Genomic DNA, 18,820 nt, shown 5'->3' with positions numbered 1-18,820 from the left:
TCATCATCATCATCATCATCATCATCCATAACTCACTCCCACCTACTAAAAAGTGGAGAAACTCCCAAATGTATACCATGTCACGAACCTTACACAGTGAAATACTCTTTACTTGACTGCCATGATCTCATACAAATTCGTCAACACTACTACAAAGCTACAAGTTTAAAAGAACCATTTGATAAAGAAAATCCTAAAACGATTCTAAATTTCTTAAAACAAGCAAATCTTTACCATAAAATATAAAAACCATCCAATAACAAACTATACCAAAACATTGGCCGAAGATACCCAGCGAAAATCGATTCTGAAAGTATCAAAAATTTAAATCTTGTATACAGCATTAAATGACCCAAAGAAGGTTGGTATGCTGGTTAAACAAACAAGCAAAATCATCACCAGGACGAGTTCCTTGCCCGGACCAATGTGACTCTTCCTCTCCAGAGTTTCCTGCTTTCCACCAGCTCTCTCAGATCTTCAGGTCACAGTTGGTGTCATGTGCTATTTGTTGGATGTACGTGGATCTAGGTTGTCCTTTTCTTGCGCGTCCGTGTCGTGGAGTCCATAGCAATACATCAATATTCATGCTTGCTCCTCAGACAATGACCGGCAAATCGTAGGCGTCTTTCTCTAATGGTATTAGATATGGCAGGTAGATTGCCATAAAGTTGCTGCTTCGTAGGATGATTTTGCCAAGATATATTTAATATTGTTCTTAGCATACGGGTGTATGTGCCATCTAGTTTTCTTTCCAATCTTTTGGGGAAATAAATAATTATCATATTTGTATTAAAAAAGTCATTTAACAATTTGAGACAATTTGAAGGCATTCAAGAGGTAAAAGGAAAAAACATGATCCAGTGGGAAAGATGGTAAAATCCAGAACCGGAAAAAATCCAAAAATGCATTGGTAATCCATGAGAAAACAAATGTAAATATATTCCTTCAAACACAGCAGTGTTTGAATATATCGTTAAGTGGCAGTTTTAGTCATTTAGAACTACTTTAAAGCTTCACCACGCCCTCATTTTTTGACAAAATTTCAAAGAATTATTACAGTTTATAGATCACCTTCTCAGCTATATTGGGAAAATAAATTTTTCCAATTTTCGTTCAGTAAAAAAAAGTTATGAATTTTCTGGTGTTCAAAATCATAAAAAAAATCTAAGGAGGTGAGGGACGTTTTTTATGACTGGTTTTCATAGCAACCATGTCGCTTCAGCGACTACTGTTGCTACCAATTCACCGCTCTCGCAAAAAGTAACAAATGAAACAGAATGAAAAGGAGATAATTGGGGGAGATTTTATTGAAAGCAGATGAGTACTGTACATTGTTATTGCATATGTGTATGTTATATTTATGGGGGCAAAAAATAAAACTGAAATTAAACAAAGAACAAGTGAATTTACTGGAAGCCTGGAAAAATCATGGATTACAATAGAAAAATGCGAGCATGAAAAGTAATAAGGTTAAGCTTCAACATTGAAAAGAAACGGACTAGTTGTTAAAACCGGAAAAGAAAAGGACAAGATATTCTAGTAATAAGTATCAATTTATAACTTAAAATATTACAGCATTAAGAGTTTTTTTAAAAATTCAATTTATAACATTATATAATCAATTCTTAATGCTGCCATATTATAAGTTATAAATTTATTATATATTTTACTAGAATATCTTGTCCTATTCTTTTCCAGTTTTAACAACTAGTCCTTTACTTTTCTATGTTTAAGCTTAACTATATTACTTTTCTATTTATTTATTTATTCTTTTTTTCTATTGTAATATATACATATATATATGTATATATTACAATAGAAAAATGCGAGCATGAAAAGTAATATGGTTCAGCTTAAGTTATGAGTCGTGGACGACAAAACACGTGTCAGTGGATAATTATATTAAAAAAAAAATATATATATATAGATATAAACATATTTAAAATTTTTTTTATTTAAATCAATAGTACAACAAATCTATAAAAGTAAGAATATGCATGTGAGGATACTTCTCAACCTATATACTCAACAAATTTTTGATTTATAGACTTGAAATTTGGTGTATAAGGTATTCAAACATGTAGAAAGCTTTTTAATCGGTTTTTGTCCAGCAAAAAAGGCCAAAGGGTTAAAATTGGTACGGAGGATTTTTATCTGATTGCCAACACTTTTCAAAGATCCTTTCAAGCTGGCTAAATGGTTATCATAGTTCACTGTCTTAAGGTTTTGGTTTCAATCTCAACTCGAGTTTTTTTTTATTTTTTTATTTACAAGAAGTGAACTGTTCAGTAAAAATATAATACTTGCATACACACGTTTCAGTTTCTGCACAAATTAAAATGGAATATTTATTCGTATTTTAAAACCAGGTAACGCTGGGCGGCCTGCTAGTATTTCAATATTTTCTGTTTAGACGATTTTCTAAGGATTTAAGGCTATAAGATAAACATAACCTCCCATTTAAAAATTTAAATTTGCATTAAATTGGATCAGTAGTTTTTTTGTTTTTTTTATAGGGCCCACCACTGATCAAGGCCCAGAGGCCACTCGAGGATAAGGGTTAAAAAGTGAACAGTAGTCAATGGGACAATATCATAGTAATCGTTAGAAGTGCAAATTTGGTAAATTGGATTACTAAAGGGGAACGGCTCATCAAGAACTTGTTTACATTGGACGACCATAATGTAGTCAGCTGGAAAGCAGGCAAACGGAAGAGTGTTGTGTAGGTGTGCAGTTCCTAGAAAGAATCTTTGTTCATGGAAAGTTTAGGTTTATGCACAGATAAAGAGTGGGGGAAATTATTGATAGAAGATGAGTGTTTCTCATGAAAGTTTGATGAGAGGGGGGGGGGGGAGACTGTAGATTGGAGCTCAGACGAGCACTTGCCATGAAAACAATGATAAAGCAAAGAAAGGCTCGCAACTTCTCTTCTGTGAGAAAGAGGTTGCAGGGAAGAGACAAGGGCATCCCCTCCGAGGCTACGAAGTCCATTTTGAACTCTGTCAAAGTAGGATAAGGTCTTTCTAGCAGCTCCTGTCCTGCTAGATTTTAGACACCAAGCAAAATGTACTTAATTTCAATTTCTTTTAAACGCCCCTAATTTTCTTTCTTTTTTAAAAACCTGTCTATCATTCTCTTTTTATCTGATTTCTCACATCCAAGATTTTCAATTTCCTCTTTCTTTAGCATTGTGATAAAATAGTTTTGCCAGATTCCTGAAAATGAACAAGTTTAATGTTAATCATTGTGTTTTAACTTTAATGTAGGCCATTATATAAAAATTATTTCATAAAACCGACAGTAGGTTCTCTACAGTGCAATGTAAACTACAATATATTATGGACTAAGGGTTAGAGGAAATGGGAGGAAGGATTGAATTTTAAAGGAGTACTAGTGTTAGTGATATAGGTGGGAATGCATTAAAGCTTCCCTCTCTCTTAAAAGCCAACTTGGGAGAGGGGAATGTGTGGACGTCCTTTAATGCTGGTTGATTTTACAAGTACAGATATATGCAATCCTATATATCACCTCAATAAATCTGTGAACCATAAAAAATATGTTGTTGTCGTGTCTTGTCAAGATTTGATGCATTTTAATGCATAATTCTGATTTTTTTTCTCTCTCAGGTAAAGAATTTGATGCAATCATCATTAGTACCGTGACTACAAGCAATCTATCTATACTTGGGATGATGCTAATGAAGTACTAATTAAGATACCACAGTCTCTCTCTCTCTAATAAAACCTTGAAGCATTCAGCAATGTCTCTTATTTGTCTTGCTAAATAGATGAGGCGATCATGGCCACACCAGAAACGAGAAGAAGCACTTGTATAGATACCCGAACACATATATATGAAAAGACTTTATTTTTTTATTTTTTTTTGATCGCTTGTAGGTGAGAATATGACTTGTGCGATCATGCATTAATGTAAATATAGCATTCCATATTGCTGCCACTTCTAATATGATGAGAAAGGGTTGAATTTCAAGTGGTTTCCTAAAAGTCAGCTTGGGAGAGGGGAGTATGTTGACGTCTTTTAATGCTGATTGATTAACAAGTACAGTTTTATGCAATCTTAACCAGAGTGATATAACTTCAATAAATTTGTGAACCGTAAAAAATATGTTGTTTTGTTGAGATTTGATGCATTTTAATGCATAATTCTGATATTTTACTTTTCTTTTTTTTTCTCAGGAAAAGAATTTGATGTGATCATCATTAGTACCGTGCGTACGAGCAAACGTCTTGATATAAACCCAGAGGAACTTGCCAATTACTGCAATGAAACAGATGAAGTTGATTTTTTCAATAACAAGAAATTGCTAAACACAGCCATGACACGGGCCAAACATTCCATTATTGTTGTAGGTGACCCTGTGGCCCTTTGCGCCTATGGAAAATGCTCTACAATTTGGCGTATCTTTATAAATTACTGCAGCAAACTGTGCAGCGTTAAGCCACCAGAAATCACCTACGATGTCGTAAGACTTGAAGTAAGTCGTCTCCTTTCTGATCGTAAAACATCTATCCATGCTTGGGGTAATTCTAATGACTTCTATCGACGATCTGTAAGCCCAAATCCTATTGACCAGGTTCCAAAGCCAGACACACGTTCAGTGAATCCCGTCTCCAAAACAGAATCTTCAAACTATGTGAACCTAAATCCTATTCGCCAGGTTCCAACTGAAGATAGCTTATTTAATCCAAAGCCAGACACATGTTCAGTGAATCCCGTCTCCAAAACAGAATCTTCAAACTATGTGAACCCAAATCCTATTCGCCAGGTTCCAACTGAAGATAGCTTATTTAATCCAAAGCCAGACACATGTTCAGTGAATCCCGTCTCCAAAACAGAATCTTCAAACTATGTGAACCCAAATCCTATTCGCCAGGTTCCAATTGAAGATAGCTTATTTAATCCAAAGCCAGACACATGTTCAGTGAATCCCGTCTCCAAAACAGAATCTTCAAACTATGTGAACCCAAATCCTATTCGCCAGGTTCCAACTGAAGATAGCTTATTTAATCCAAAGCCAGACACATGTTCAGTGAATCCCGTCTCCAAAACAGAATCTTCAAACTATGTGAACCCAAATCCTATTCGCCAGGTTCCAATTGAAGATAGCTTATTTAATCCAAAGCCAGACACAAAATTAATGGATGCCATCTCAAAAACTGCCGAAGATTTTTCACTTTCAAAACTGGCAAATCCCAATATCCTTCAGCTTGCTTGGAACCAACCATATCCACTGCATCATCCAAAATCAAGAATAGACTTGCTTTTCAGTTTTTTGGAGGATGAGTATTGTTCTGAGAATTCTCGTATAAATTTCTCATTTCCGTGCGTATACGTTATTGACTCTCCAGCAGAAAATCTCTTAATTGGCCTCAGCTTTTATAAAGTTGCTGAACATTTCATCGTCGGAATTCACTGGCCTGACTTACAAAGTTACATTCCTAATAAGAAATTTGATGATATCAGCGCTTTAGAAACAGTGTTGGCATTAGGGCCAAAGCATTCATTACCAAACGTGCCTGAACTTTATTTCACATTGGACCATGCAATTGGCGCGGTTTCTTGTTTGCTAAAAGTCAACATACAAGGAGAAGTTTTGGACTGCTCATTTCACCAGACGTTTATCAAACCCGAAAAGATAATTCCAATCACAGAACTTGAGAATTATCTTCAAAGAACCACTGAGAAAGAAGAACTCAATTTCCCCAACTATCTTCACAAGCTGGCTAATATATGGTGCAAATTGCGACTCGGTAACGAGAGCCTCTATGTCAAGAATCCGTACACGGATCATCCAAAAAGTGAGAAACTTTTGACTGAAATCTGTATCCAGGTACATATACAGATTGTAAGATACCTCTCAAAGGTTTTCCCCGAGACGACTCCAACAGTCTGGCAATCTTTTCAAAAGGGTTCGAGATTTGATCAATGGAAAAGGGAACACGTGTCTGATGCCCTAAACTCAGTACTTCTGCTTCAGCCATACTTGCACGGGAAAATTTGCCGATGCGAGACTTTCTGTAAATGTCTCTTAGACTACATCAAACAGGAAGATTTGAAATCAACCATTCCTAAAACTCTGGAAATCAATGCAGACACTTGGCAATTAATCATAAATTCTGTAGATGAGAACCGATTTGAAGATGCGCAAGACATTATTCTGGGTCCTTTTTGCCATAACAGAATTGCTGTGGCACTAAAAAAGCTCTCAAATTTGACAGACATGGAGTTTGGCTACTCCAATAATTTTGCATCTGATTACAGTCTGAATTTTGACCCTCAAGTCTATTTTTGTAAACCATCAATTAGTTTTCTCGATCTTTTGGTCCAGAAAATGCTTGTTGCTGCCATCCATAAATTACCAAACCCAGTCAACATTGAAGTAGTCCAAAAAGTCACCAAGAAGCTGACGGAAACAATCGCAGCAAAACAATTGCAGCAGAAAGATGAGTTTTTCCAGAAACTTCTAAAAGACTTTCCAGACCAAACAATCGAAACCCAAGCGACAGTCACATCAGTGGACAATTCCATGGTAGAAATTCTATTACCTCGAATTGCATTCTCGTCTCATTCTGTTTGTTTAGATATATTAGGTTCAAGCTCAACATCGTCTGAATCCTGTACATTGCAATTTACCCAGATTGAGGCAAACGTTCAGACTTGCTCATCAATTTGTGCAGCCGAAACTTCGTCAAAGAATATAGAGTCTAACATGGCAACAATTAGCATCAACGTATTCAATTGGCAGCAGATACTCAGCTCGTTACGCAAACAAAATTTCTCTCAGATAAAAAATTATGTTCATACTGCAAAAAGCGCAGAAGACAAAGAAGCAAAGAATCCGAATTTTCGTATCAGCACAGGAAACAGTTTCTGCATCGATGTGCATCCGTATCTAAATTTTCAAGCCTCTGTAAAAATTGTTGAAGATTCAGAGGGTCATTGTAGCCCACAGCTACAAGTGCTTCATCTGAACCCTAATGTTTCTTTATGCCTACTACACCGCAATGAACCCTTAAAATACTTTCTTCCTGAATATTCTGTGAAACTCTCGGAACATCAACATCGTCTTTTGACTGAGGTTTATCGTTGTGCCATTCAACAGAATCGGTCGATAATTCTACGAGACGTAACTCTATTTCCAGAGAATCAGTTCTGGATTTTTAGTATTCCTGGGAGTATTCTTCAGGATCATGGTATCTGTTTGGAAGCGGATAATGATCCCGATGTTGGCTTTGTTTTTCCACCGCTACAGAATATGATCTGCGTACGGTTTTCTTTGATGGCAGAAAATCTAAAATCCACTCAGATATTTCACGGCTATATCTGTGAAACGCACAGTTCCGGATCGAATGTCAAGGTAATTATTTCCGTGACGGATGATGAAGATGACAAGTTGGTGAAACTACAGCATCAAAATTGTGATATTGAGATTCACACCTGGACATCCGAATGCAGGTATTTTTAGTTTTTTAAATTTTTATTTAATCATATTTCATGTTCAGTCGATATATACCACTTTTCTTCCTCTAACGGCATCCAGTTTTTTAAATTTTTATTTAATCATATTTCATGTTCAGTCGATATATACCACTTTTCCTCCTCTAACGGCATCCAGTTTTTTAAATTTTTATTTAATCATATTTCATGTTCAGTCGATATAGCAATTTAGATACTTTCTTTTGTAACATTTTTGGGTGCTTGTCCAGAATTCTCCCTGAAAAAAATCTGTATAATGTACATACCTGTGTTGGAATGAAAATATCGTATTCCAAAAATCACGTAATTGATCAAGTAGTTTTATTTTTAAATAAGAAAATCAAATTTTATGGCTAACCAAAAAGTGAATGTCTCGCGCTGTCATTTTGAAAACACTCTCAAGGAAAAATGGGAGATAACTCGACATAATTCAAACTTGCAAGATTCTTTTGCTGTAATGCCTATGAATTCCCATTAATCTCTAAAAACTTACTATGAACTCTTAAATACCTGTATAACAGAGCCGCTGACGCTGATAGCATCAGCAGTTGCATAATACATATGCAAATGACCGCAGTAGTGTGCGATGTGAGGTCACAGTAAAGGGAAAGAAAAACAGATAAAATAACATCTGTAGCCAAAAAAGGAATCTAATATTCATTATAATTTTAATTTTATTTACTTAAAAATATTGGAACTTTTATCAAATTGAAAAAGTCTGGTTATTTTTAACTCGTTTAAAAATCTGGTTAAGAAGTAATACCTTTATGGTTATGTATTAACTTTAGCTAGAAGTAATGCATACTTTAGAAGAAAAAAAAAATTAAAAAAAAAATAGATAAATAAAATGTTTTATTTTCAGATCGATGGCTGATGCCATCTTAAACTTAGAAGCATCCAATCAATTGGCAAAAAATATCCTCAGCCGACAATTAAAACCGGTTAAATATTCAGGTAGGATTTTTATTTTTATGCTTTTTTTTTGTAAACACACTATTAGGAATTATAAGTTTTGACATGGGTTTAGCATCTCAAGAATAGCCTTAACATGTTACACATAATCTGAGGCTGCTATGCATGACCTGAAAGTTGTTGTATATGACCTGGTAGTTGTTGTATATGACCTGGTAGTTGTTGTATATGACCTGGTAGTTGTTGTATATGACCTGGTAGTTGTTGCGTATGACCTGGTAGTTGTTGCGTATGACCTGGTAGTTGTTGCGTATGACCTGGTAGTTGTTGCGTATGACCTGGTAGTTGTTGCGTATGACCTGGTAGTTGTTGCGTATGACCTGGTAGTTGTTGCGTATGACCTGGTAGTTGTTGCGTATGACCTGGTAGTTGTTGCGTATGACCTGGTAGTTGTTGCGTATGACCTGGTAGTTGTTGCGTATGACCTGGTAGTTGTTGCGTATGACCTGGTAGTTGTTGCGTATGACCTGGTAGTTGTTGCGTATGACCTGGTAGTTGTTGCGTATGACCTGGTAGTTGTTGCGTATGACCTGGTAGTTGTTGCGTATGACCTGGTAGTTGTTGCGTATGACCTGGTAGTTGTTGCGTATGACCTGGTAGTTGTTGCGTATGACCTGGTAGTTGTTGCGTATGACCTGGTAGTTGTTGTGTATGACCTGGTAGTTGTTGTGTATGACCTGGTAGTTGTTGTGTATGACCTGGTAGTTGTTGTGTATGACCTGGTAGTTGTTGCATGTGACATGGTATTTCTTGTATGTGACCTGGTAGTTGTTGCATGTGACCTGGTAGTTGTTGCATGTGACCTGGTAGTTGTTGCATGTGACCTGGTAGTTGTTGCATGTGACCTGGTAGTTGTTGCATGTGACCTGGTAGTTGTTGCATGTGACCTGGTAGTTGTTGCATGTGACCTGGTAGTTGTTGTATATAACCTGGTAGTTGTTGTATATAACCTGGCAGTACATGTACATGGTCTTGTAGTTGTTGTATATGACCTTCTTGTTTATGGCAGTGTTAAATATGATCTAAAGTTGTACTGATATGCAGAAACTCAGTATCTCCCTCTCTCTCTTTTATACTCCCTCTCTCTCTCTTTTATACTCCCTCTCTATTTTATACTCTCTCTCTTGCTCTGTTTCTCCATTTTTTTTTCATTTAGAGTTACTTGCTATTGTTTTAATAAAAGGCACATCTTTTTATAGTTGTTGTTTTTTCAACTTTTGTTTTTGCAGCTGAGATTTTCTCTGTGTTTGAAGAAAATGAGTTTGTTGTGATCGCAAGTGACAACATCCACTCGAATTTAACACATTTGATCCGTTGGTTTGAATATTATGCGAGCGTCTTAATGATCCGGGAAACATATACAAAGTGTCCCGTTTTGATTTGCACTCCAACTCAATTTGAACTCGACATCATCGTCGGTAAATACAATTTTTTTACATATTATATATATATATATATATATATATATATATAACTTACAAATTTTCATTAATTAAAAATTGTGATTTTCTTTTCTCCTTGAGAGCAAACTTATTTTTGTTCCTTTTTTTTTTTTAAATTCCCTCTTATCGAAAACCCAACAATGTTTTCTTTCACACACATTGGACTTTATTATTCCTATTTTTTCAAATTTCTTTCCAAGATTATTTGCAGACTGAGAATTTGCTAACCCAAATGGATGTCGTCAGAGTTGCTGATGTCTCCGATGAAAGTCGATCGTTGTGCACGTCGGCAAACATCTTTCTTCATGAGAAACTTTGTTCGTTTAACGAACAATTGATGGAAGAAATGAATGCCTTTGCCGAGATTTATGATCAATCTTTGTACGGCGACGACTTCAAACAACAGCGTGCCATCGAGATCCTGTCCCAAGCGGACGTCATTTTATGCACTACCTTGACCACCCATCGATCTGTTTTCCGATCGATATCATCTGGCATCAAGCAGGTGAGATATTTTGGAATTCACTTTCAACATAATTGATCTGTTGAATATCTTAATATGCTTTAACCAAATTCTTCGCATTCCGTTTAAGATCTCACTCAGCACCTGGTTTGTCGCTTGCCACTTGCCTTTCTATATTCCCAGCCACCATGATATAAAGATATATCTGGGTTTTTCTTTTGTGCTAGGTTTTTTATAAATGTATGATTTAAAATTTTATCGTTTTTTTTTTTACAATTATTTTTATTAATATCTATATATTAATAGGATAGCCTGTGTGTTATTTATTTTCTGTGTCATGCTTACATCCGAGTTACTGTCGTTTAATTGTTATGGACTTCTATTTCTTGTAATATATAATTTTACCAAGAATTCTTGATACGTTTCGGTTTCGGTTAAAGCTGATAGCAGTTAAGTCATCTATTTTTTTTATAAATAATTTTACCAAGAATTCTTCATTCAATTACAGCTGATGGCACTCCAGTAATTTATTTTTTGTAAAATAATTTTATCAAGAATTCTTTGGTTTTGGTTTCAATTAAAGCTGAAGGAACTCAATTTATACATATATAAATTGAGTTCCCTTTTTTTTTTTTTTTTTGCATAAGTTTTGGTTTCAGTTTCGATTGGAGCTGATACACCCAAGTCATATGGATATATTTTTTTTATTTTTGAAATCACAACTTTATAATATATAAAAATCGATAGAACATTAATTCTATAATATATACAAAATCTGCAAGAATTAAAATATCGTATTTAAGTTGTTACTTTTTCAACCCGTTTCCCTGACCAGGAAGAACAACACGCATCACTTCTAGATCTGTTTTTAACCACGGTTCCTGATGATTGTATAACGAATTGCAGTGATAATGGTTGAAATCACCCTTCTAAAGCCAAAACTGAAGAGCCAGTGCTCAAAAGAACCAGATATTATAAAAAGGCTGACTGGGAAGCCATCAGAGATCTTATCAGAGATGCCCCATGGGGAAATATTTTTTCTCTTCCTGCTGAACAGTGTGCAAACGAGACCACTGAATGGTTCAAAACTGCAATCGAAGCGCATGTTCCCATGCGGAAATTCTATAGCAAACCCCACTCTCCCCAATGGTTTACTTCGACTTGTGCAACTGCCATTGCTCAAAGGCAGCATGCATACCACAGATTTAACCGACATAAGTCCAGTTCAAACAAACAGAAGTACATAGAAGCTAGAAATAACGTTAAGAAAGAAATAGCGACAGCTAAGAGAGAATTTACGGAAACCACTAAAATAACACATCGAAACACAAAAACTAGGAACTTATGACTTCTGGAAAATCTACAACAGTGTAGTAAATAATGGGCAATCAACAATTCCCCCACTAACCAACAATCACGAGGTTGTTTGCTCAGCAACCGAAAAGGCTAACATGCTTGCCAGTCGGTTTGCCTCAAACTCCACACTGAACCCTTCCAACCACCCCCTACCTGAATTTCCTATGCGGACAGACGCCATGCTAGACGATCTGGAAATCACCCCTGCTCAGGTGCATGCTATCATAAAAAACCTTGACACTTCAAAAGCATGTGGACCCGATCTCATCCCAGCTGTGCTATTAAAAAAGTGCTCAGTCAAAGTAGCTCCAGTTCTCTTCAAACTCTATAACAAATGCCTTAATGAATCTTGCTTTCCGGGCTGTTGGAAAACTGCTTCTGTGGTACCAGTATTCAAGAATTCTGACGAAAGAACAGACCCATTAAATTATCACCCCATTAGCCTCCTCCCACTTTTTGCCAAAATATTTGAGACCTTAATTAACCATGCTCTAGTCCATCACTTTACAGATGCTAAACTTCTGACTGACCAACAATATGGATTTAGACAAGCCCGTTCCACAGCAGACATCCTAACTGTAATCTCTGAACGTATATACCATTCACTGGACAAAGCGGAGAGGGCAGAGCGGTAGCTCTAGATATATCTAAGGCTTTTGACAGGGTATGGCATGAGGGTCTCCTCAGGAAGATTAGATCATACGGTATCACTGGTAGAATACTTAACATAATTAAATCCTTCTTAGATAAGAGAAAAATCCAGGTTGTCCTCGACGGTCGTACATCTAAACAATATGATATAAATGCGGAAGTGCCCCAGGGGTCTATCCTTGGACCTCTACTGTTCCTGATATTCATATATGACCTCCCCGACAAAATTGCCTCTGAGATGGGTATATATGCTGATGACACCACACTCTATAACAGGCACGACAGGAAAACAAATGAACATATATCTAAAGAAATGGCAGAAACACTAGAGGATGACCTCCAATCAGTAGTGGAATGGGGACAAAAATGGATGGTCACGTTCAATGCCGCCAAGACTAAACTAGTTTCATTCAATAATTACAAGAAACCTTCTCTACCACCTATAGCAATGGCCAATGACTCTTTATCTGAGAGTACATCTTTCAAGCTCCTTGGCCTAACGTTCATAGGAAACACGAGTTGGAACAATTACATCGAGGGCATTGCAAGGGCCGCTGCAAAGAAGGTAGGCTCTCTCTACCGTGCTAGAAAACTAACACCCGAAAGTATCCTGTATCTCTATAAGGCAACCATTCGCCCATGTATGGAGTATTGCTGTCATATTTGGGCTGGTGCATCTGCTACTAGTCTCTCGCTCCTTGACAAGGTTCAAAAGAGTCGCAAATCTGATAGGCCCTAAACTGGCATCTAAGCTTCAGCCTCTGTCCCATCGACGAAACGTTGCATCCCTCTGCCTGTTCTACAAGTATTTTAATGGTGAATGCTCTGATGAACTGCAAGCACTTGTGCCCCCACGACGTGAACACCCTCGACAGACCCGACAAGCTGCAAAATCCCACCCCCACACTGTAGAGATCCCTAGATGTAAAAGATCTTTCTACTCCAGTAGTTTCTTCCCCAGAACCGCTAGAGTTTGGAATTCCATTCCAGGTCACTGCTTCCCCAACTGTACTGACATGCAGAAGTTCAAGTGCAACGTGAACCAACATCTTGCTGCCCAAATCCCTACATAGTACCCCAGTAGTTGTTGCCCCTGATAGTAGCCCCCTACACCAAAGTGGCAATGTGCCTTGTTTGGGGTGAAAATGTAATTAAAAAAAAAAAAAAAAAAGTGTACTTTACAACTGGGTTATGCCAGGTATCCCTGCTAACTTATATAAATATTTTTGCGGTTTTAACAAAATATATATATATTATTATTTAAATTCTTGCAATTCTTTTGTTAAAACTTCAAAAATATTTATATAAGCTAGCAGGGATACTTTGGCATAACCCAGTTATATATAATTTTATCAAGAATTCTTAAGTTTTGATTTTGGTTTTAATCACAGCTGATGACACTCCAGTAATCTATTTTTCGTAAAGTAATTTTATCAAGAATTCTTGGTTTTTGGTTTTGACTATAGCTGAAGGAACTCAATTTTTATATATATATATATATATATATATATATATATATATATATATATATATATATATATATATTTTTTTTTTCATAAGTTTTGGTTTCAATTCAAGCTGATACATCTAAGTCACATGGATATAATTTTTATTTTTGAAATCACAACTTTATAATATATAAAAATTGATAGAACGTTAATTCTATAATATATATATATATACAAAATCTGCAAGAATTTAAATATATCATATTTAAGTGTACTTTACAACCGGGTTATGCCAGACGTCTCAACTAGCTTATATAAATACTTTGCAGTTTTAACGAAAGACCTACAATAATACCAGAGCGTCTCCATTTACACGAGACATCTACATTGCCAACATCACTATATTACATATGAAGGAGTCTCCTGTGGAATTTCCACAGGTCCCGCTAGTTAATATTATTATCTTAATGATAAAAAATGAATATTTCAATTTATTTTATGATTTCATAAAATATTAAAATATCTTTTTCTGTTTCCTTTTTCAGATGATAATTTTCAATGCCCATTTGTGCCGTGAGGTCGAGGCAATGATTCCGATTTCTTACCTCCCAATTGAAAGACTTGGACTTTTCTCCAGTTCTGAACAAGCCCCGGAAAATTCCATTGCAAACCGTCTGCAACAATCTTGTCCCAATACTAAACTAATATTGAAATAAAAACAGCAAAAAATGAATAAAAAGCTGAATCAAAATGCTGATTAACTCTGGACATATAAAATCCAAAATGTCAACTTAAAACTGATTTCACTTTTCAAATCTGCTGACCAAAAAAACAAAAGCATAAACAAGTTCAGTAATTGTATTAATGAATGTAGACATGTTTTTTCCCATTCTTGTCCAGACATCCTTAAGTGGCATCTGGGCCTTTATAAGTGTTGACACCTTTGTAAAAAAAAAACAAAAAACCCCAAAAAACTCAATAAAAAGTCAACATAATTGTGCATATTAAAAATTCCATTTTTAAAGAACACTTCAAAAAAGTTGTACATTTAAAAAAAAAAAAAAAATAAATTTTTGCATGTGTTCAAGATTTCAAATTGTTCGCCATAAAAGTTCTTATTTTACACTGCTTAACCCTAACTTAACCCTAACTTAACCCTAACTTATTGAAGTGTATTGAAAAATGATCTTAAGAGCAAGTCAAGTTTTTAAGCGAGGGCAACATGTCGTTTTTATGTTTTTGTTCACATGTTCCTCACTTTTTGAAACTATAATTCCTATATATCTTCGAAACTACTCGTTTTCTGGAATTTTAAATATTATTTTTATTTTCAACACCCTCGAAAACCTAACCCTAGCCCTCGAAAACCTATAATAGTGGTAATTTTAAAGGATTTTTTTTAGGGTGGAAAGATACTGCACATTTACCAATGTTTTAATCATAGTTGTTTATTTTCCTGTTTTTGCATATGAATTACAAAATATCTGATATTTTCCCCAGACCTCTGGCCTTAATTTAGGGGAGACTAAAACTTGCTGTTATGGTTTCAAATGATCTGAAATAACGACAAGGGGAGACTTGATTCCAAATATTTCTCAAGTGTTATATCTCCCCTCTTTTGGAAATAAGGTATGATTATGAATATCTCCAGTATCAAATTATCTTTAGACACTGAAATTTACTTTATGGATGAAAACCAAAGTGGCAGAGCCAGGAAGGAAGTATATTCACTCCTCCTTGTGTTCTTTGCAATTTCGTCAGCTATTTGCTGTTTCTGTCTCCTTTTTTTTTTTTTTTTCACTTTTTCTTCTGGTCCTGGATATGACCTTAAACTATATCCGATGGTGAGGCCCCAGCTTGCAGGCCTTAGGGAGTGTGGAGCCACCCTTTAATTGCCATTGCTCCCAGGTCCACTCTGACCCGGAGTGGTAGCACCTGTTAGGGTCCCAACTATGGGTTAAATAGAATACGACTTAAAAAAACAAATATACTATATTAAAAAATCGTTCTTCAAAATCACCAGATTCGGCATTAAATAACCTGAAAAGGGTTGATAGGCCGTAAAACAAACCAACCAACTTTTTCTTCTTTCTTCCCTATTGTTTCCGTTCTTTTATTGTTGGCTTTTCTTTAATGTTCCCCATTATTTCATAGTGACCTAATTTTTTATTTTTTTCACTATCACCTACATATAAGTTACCCTTCTGATTTACTCTTATACGTTGTACCTACTTTTAATTACTATTTACAATTGTAACCTATTCCTTCATTCTCATCTCATATCTGAATGTCATTAGACCTTTTTTGGTGTAGACATAGAGAGGACCTACCTCAGAAACGGGCGAGAATCTGTCTCGGCAGCAGGCTGAAAGACAGAAAAAGAAAAAAAAAAAAAAAAAAAGAGGCCCAAGATGGCGGCTGTTGTCTTTTAAAGCCTCCGGTCACGCGTGGATCTCGAGTAGTCTCGTGTGGTATATACAAATTCGGTGTGCCCAAAACATAAAAGGCAAGTCGCTGGGAGGAGTGAGAGAAGCGTTTAAGACATGCGAATAGAGAACGTTGACGTGTATCTCATGCTATGAACAACGAACTCTACTCGACTCAACTTGTGACTAGCGAACCTCTGCTTGAAGTTTTAACCAAAAAGTTTTGTTGCTTTGCGTTAGACAAACACTTCTGATACAATAACATTAATAATACAAAGCGTAGTCTTTATGCGACTATTAAGAGAATCGTTTTTGTTTTTTACTATTATAATTTACAACGCTAAAACCAACAATATTATCTTGGCGTTTTAACCAAAAAGTTTTGTTGCTTTGCGTTAGACAAACACTTCTGATGCATTTGTATATTTACAGTTTGTATAATTCTGGCCCTTCTCTTCTGACGAGAATCATTTAGCTTCAAAATCAAATCAATAACACATCTTTTAAACATGCTCAACAAAATATGGTTCAAGAGAAAACTACCGAATAGCTAGAAACACGCTATCGTGACCCCCATCCCTAAGCCAGAGAAAGACAATTCAGATCCACAAAATTTCCGACTAATTGCATTGTCAAGTTGTCTCTGCAAAACATTTGAAAGAATGATAAACGACTGAACTGGTATCTGGAAACCGATGACTCAATTGCCAACATACAAAGTGATTTTAAAAACAAAAGAGAAACAATGGACAACATAATCTGATTGGAGACCTTTATCAAAGAAGCTTTCATTAAAAAAGAACATGCAATAGCTATCTTTTTTTTTTTGATTTAGAAAAGGCATATGATACAACATGGCGACAGAGTATAATTAAAGACCTATACAATCTTGGATTAAAGGGCAGACTACCCATACTGATAAAAGATTTTCTATCTGATAGAAGTTTTAACGTAAGAATTGGACCTACCCTATCAGACACAAAAACACAGGAAGGAGTCGTCCCACAAGGATGTATTTTATCAGCTACGCTCTTTAATATAAAAATTAATAATATAATTGTCTAAACAATGAGATAAATGGCTCCTTATATGTGGACTAGTCTGGGTGCTCGGCATTGCCTGGGTGTTTGTAGTGAGAAGAGAGAAAGTGTTTCCGACCCTCCCACGCAGGAAGGTCATAAATTATCAGCTCGGATCCCCCCATTAGGGGGTAGAGCAGAGAAAGACAGACCAAGTGGGGGTGCGGACAGAACGCTACCCAACAAGCTCGTCAGGTGTTCCGGGCACGAGAATGTGTCGCCAGAACAACACTGCCTAGCGCTGTGTATGTATCAGAGAACAGATACTACACTTTGTTTTGTAGTGTGTTGAGCAAATTAAAAAAAAAAAAAAAAAAAGTGGTAGTTGGCAGGCAGGCTCGAACCCGTGACGCGAAGGCGGAAAAGAAAGTGAAAGAAAATCTGATGTCTTACCGCTACTCCATGACGCGACCGGAAGTGTGAAGCGTTAAAATTTAACGTAGTTATTCAAAAACAAAGAAATGGCGTTGCTTTTAAACCTCCCACAAAGGTCATTTTTAATGAGGGGTAAAACTAGCCCCCCCCCCCCCGAAAGGGGGCACTTTGGTAGTATCCTAATAAACAGTAATTGTCTCAGTATAGAGGGTTTCCCCTACATTGACCAAGGACTAATTACAGAATAAATACTACCTGGCCCGAAGGGCAGGAGGTTGCGTTCCAATAGTTTCGCTTTATTCATATGAAAAAGAAAATGCACCAAGATAAGATGGCCGCCGTCTGCATACTGCAGAAGTGCGTTTTGTTGTTTCGTGAACACAAAAAGTGCTAAAACTAAATTTTTAAAAATAAAATATTTGTTTTATTATTTGATAATACAAGAAACGTTTTTTTAATTTTTTTCGTAATAACACGAGAAGTGTTAAAAACTAAAGTAATTGTTTTTAATAAATATATGGTTTCCTTTCTTCCGTTTGATTTCGTTACATAATCAACCGTATTCACTTCCGGTAGCTTGATTTTTTTGCGAGCATTGATCTTGGACATTACCTAAAAATATACAAATTTATTTTCTTTTGGAAGGGGGGGGGGGCTCGTTTAAAACTATATCTACCTCAGAATTTTCTTTAATTTTCTATTTTTGAGCGATTATCGAGACTCCTAAGACATGACCCTTTCATTTCGGAAATTTTTTGTTCAAAAGTAACAATCTACATTGCTTGTTTTTTCTTTATCTAAATAAACTCTTTAAAATAAGTTGAACCACTAAAATCTTAATAGCGAGGTAGAAAACACTTAGAAAAATCAATTTCAGTTTTTTAAAACAACTGAAAAAGTAAAAATATTTTTAAAAAAATATATATTATGGAATGCGTAGTCTTTTTAAAAACAAAAGCTCCTTCAAGAACGGTCATAAAATGTGTTTTCAATCGATATTTATTCAATAACTAGCGGGGAGTACCCGGCGTTGCCCAGGTGAAGGATATTGGCACAAAAACGAAGTGATGTTAAGAATAGTTTCCACGTGGTTCAAATAAAAAAAAAAAGA

The 18,820-nt window shown here is 35.8% G+C and overlaps 1 protein-coding gene across 6 annotated transcripts in view; it reads left to right on the top strand.

Moving 5' to 3' along the window:
• The window catches only part of LOC145266355 (uncharacterized), a 142,555-nt gene extending 127,630 nt beyond the window's left edge, over positions 1–14,925 (top strand). For 5 of the 6 annotated variants that reach the window (XM_080121975.1, XM_080121971.1, XM_080121972.1 and 2 more), the window contains 5 exons: positions 4,197–7,476; positions 8,360–8,451; positions 9,699–9,887; positions 10,112–10,416; positions 14,375–14,925. In XM_080121975.1, coding sequence (XP_079978101.1) covers positions 4,197–7,476; positions 8,360–8,451; positions 9,699–9,887; positions 10,112–10,416; positions 14,375–14,545 — 4,037 coding nt within the window. In that variant the 3' untranslated portion in view covers positions 14,546–14,925. The remainder of the gene's footprint in view (positions 1–4,196; positions 7,477–8,359; positions 8,452–9,698; positions 9,888–10,111; positions 10,417–14,374) is intronic. The other variant, XR_013864704.1, reaches the window with a different exon arrangement.
• The last annotated feature ends 3,895 nt before the right edge of the window (positions 14,926–18,820 follow it).

This window comes from Euprymna scolopes, chromosome 41 (genome assembly GCF_053919585.1).
Source record: "Euprymna scolopes isolate OS-2025 chromosome 41, ASM5391958v1, whole genome shotgun sequence".
Lineage (NCBI taxonomy): Eukaryota > Metazoa > Mollusca > Cephalopoda > Sepiida > Sepiolidae > Euprymna > Euprymna scolopes.
Note: the sequence above shows the minus strand (reverse complement) of the source record. Positions and strands in the feature narration are given on the sequence as shown.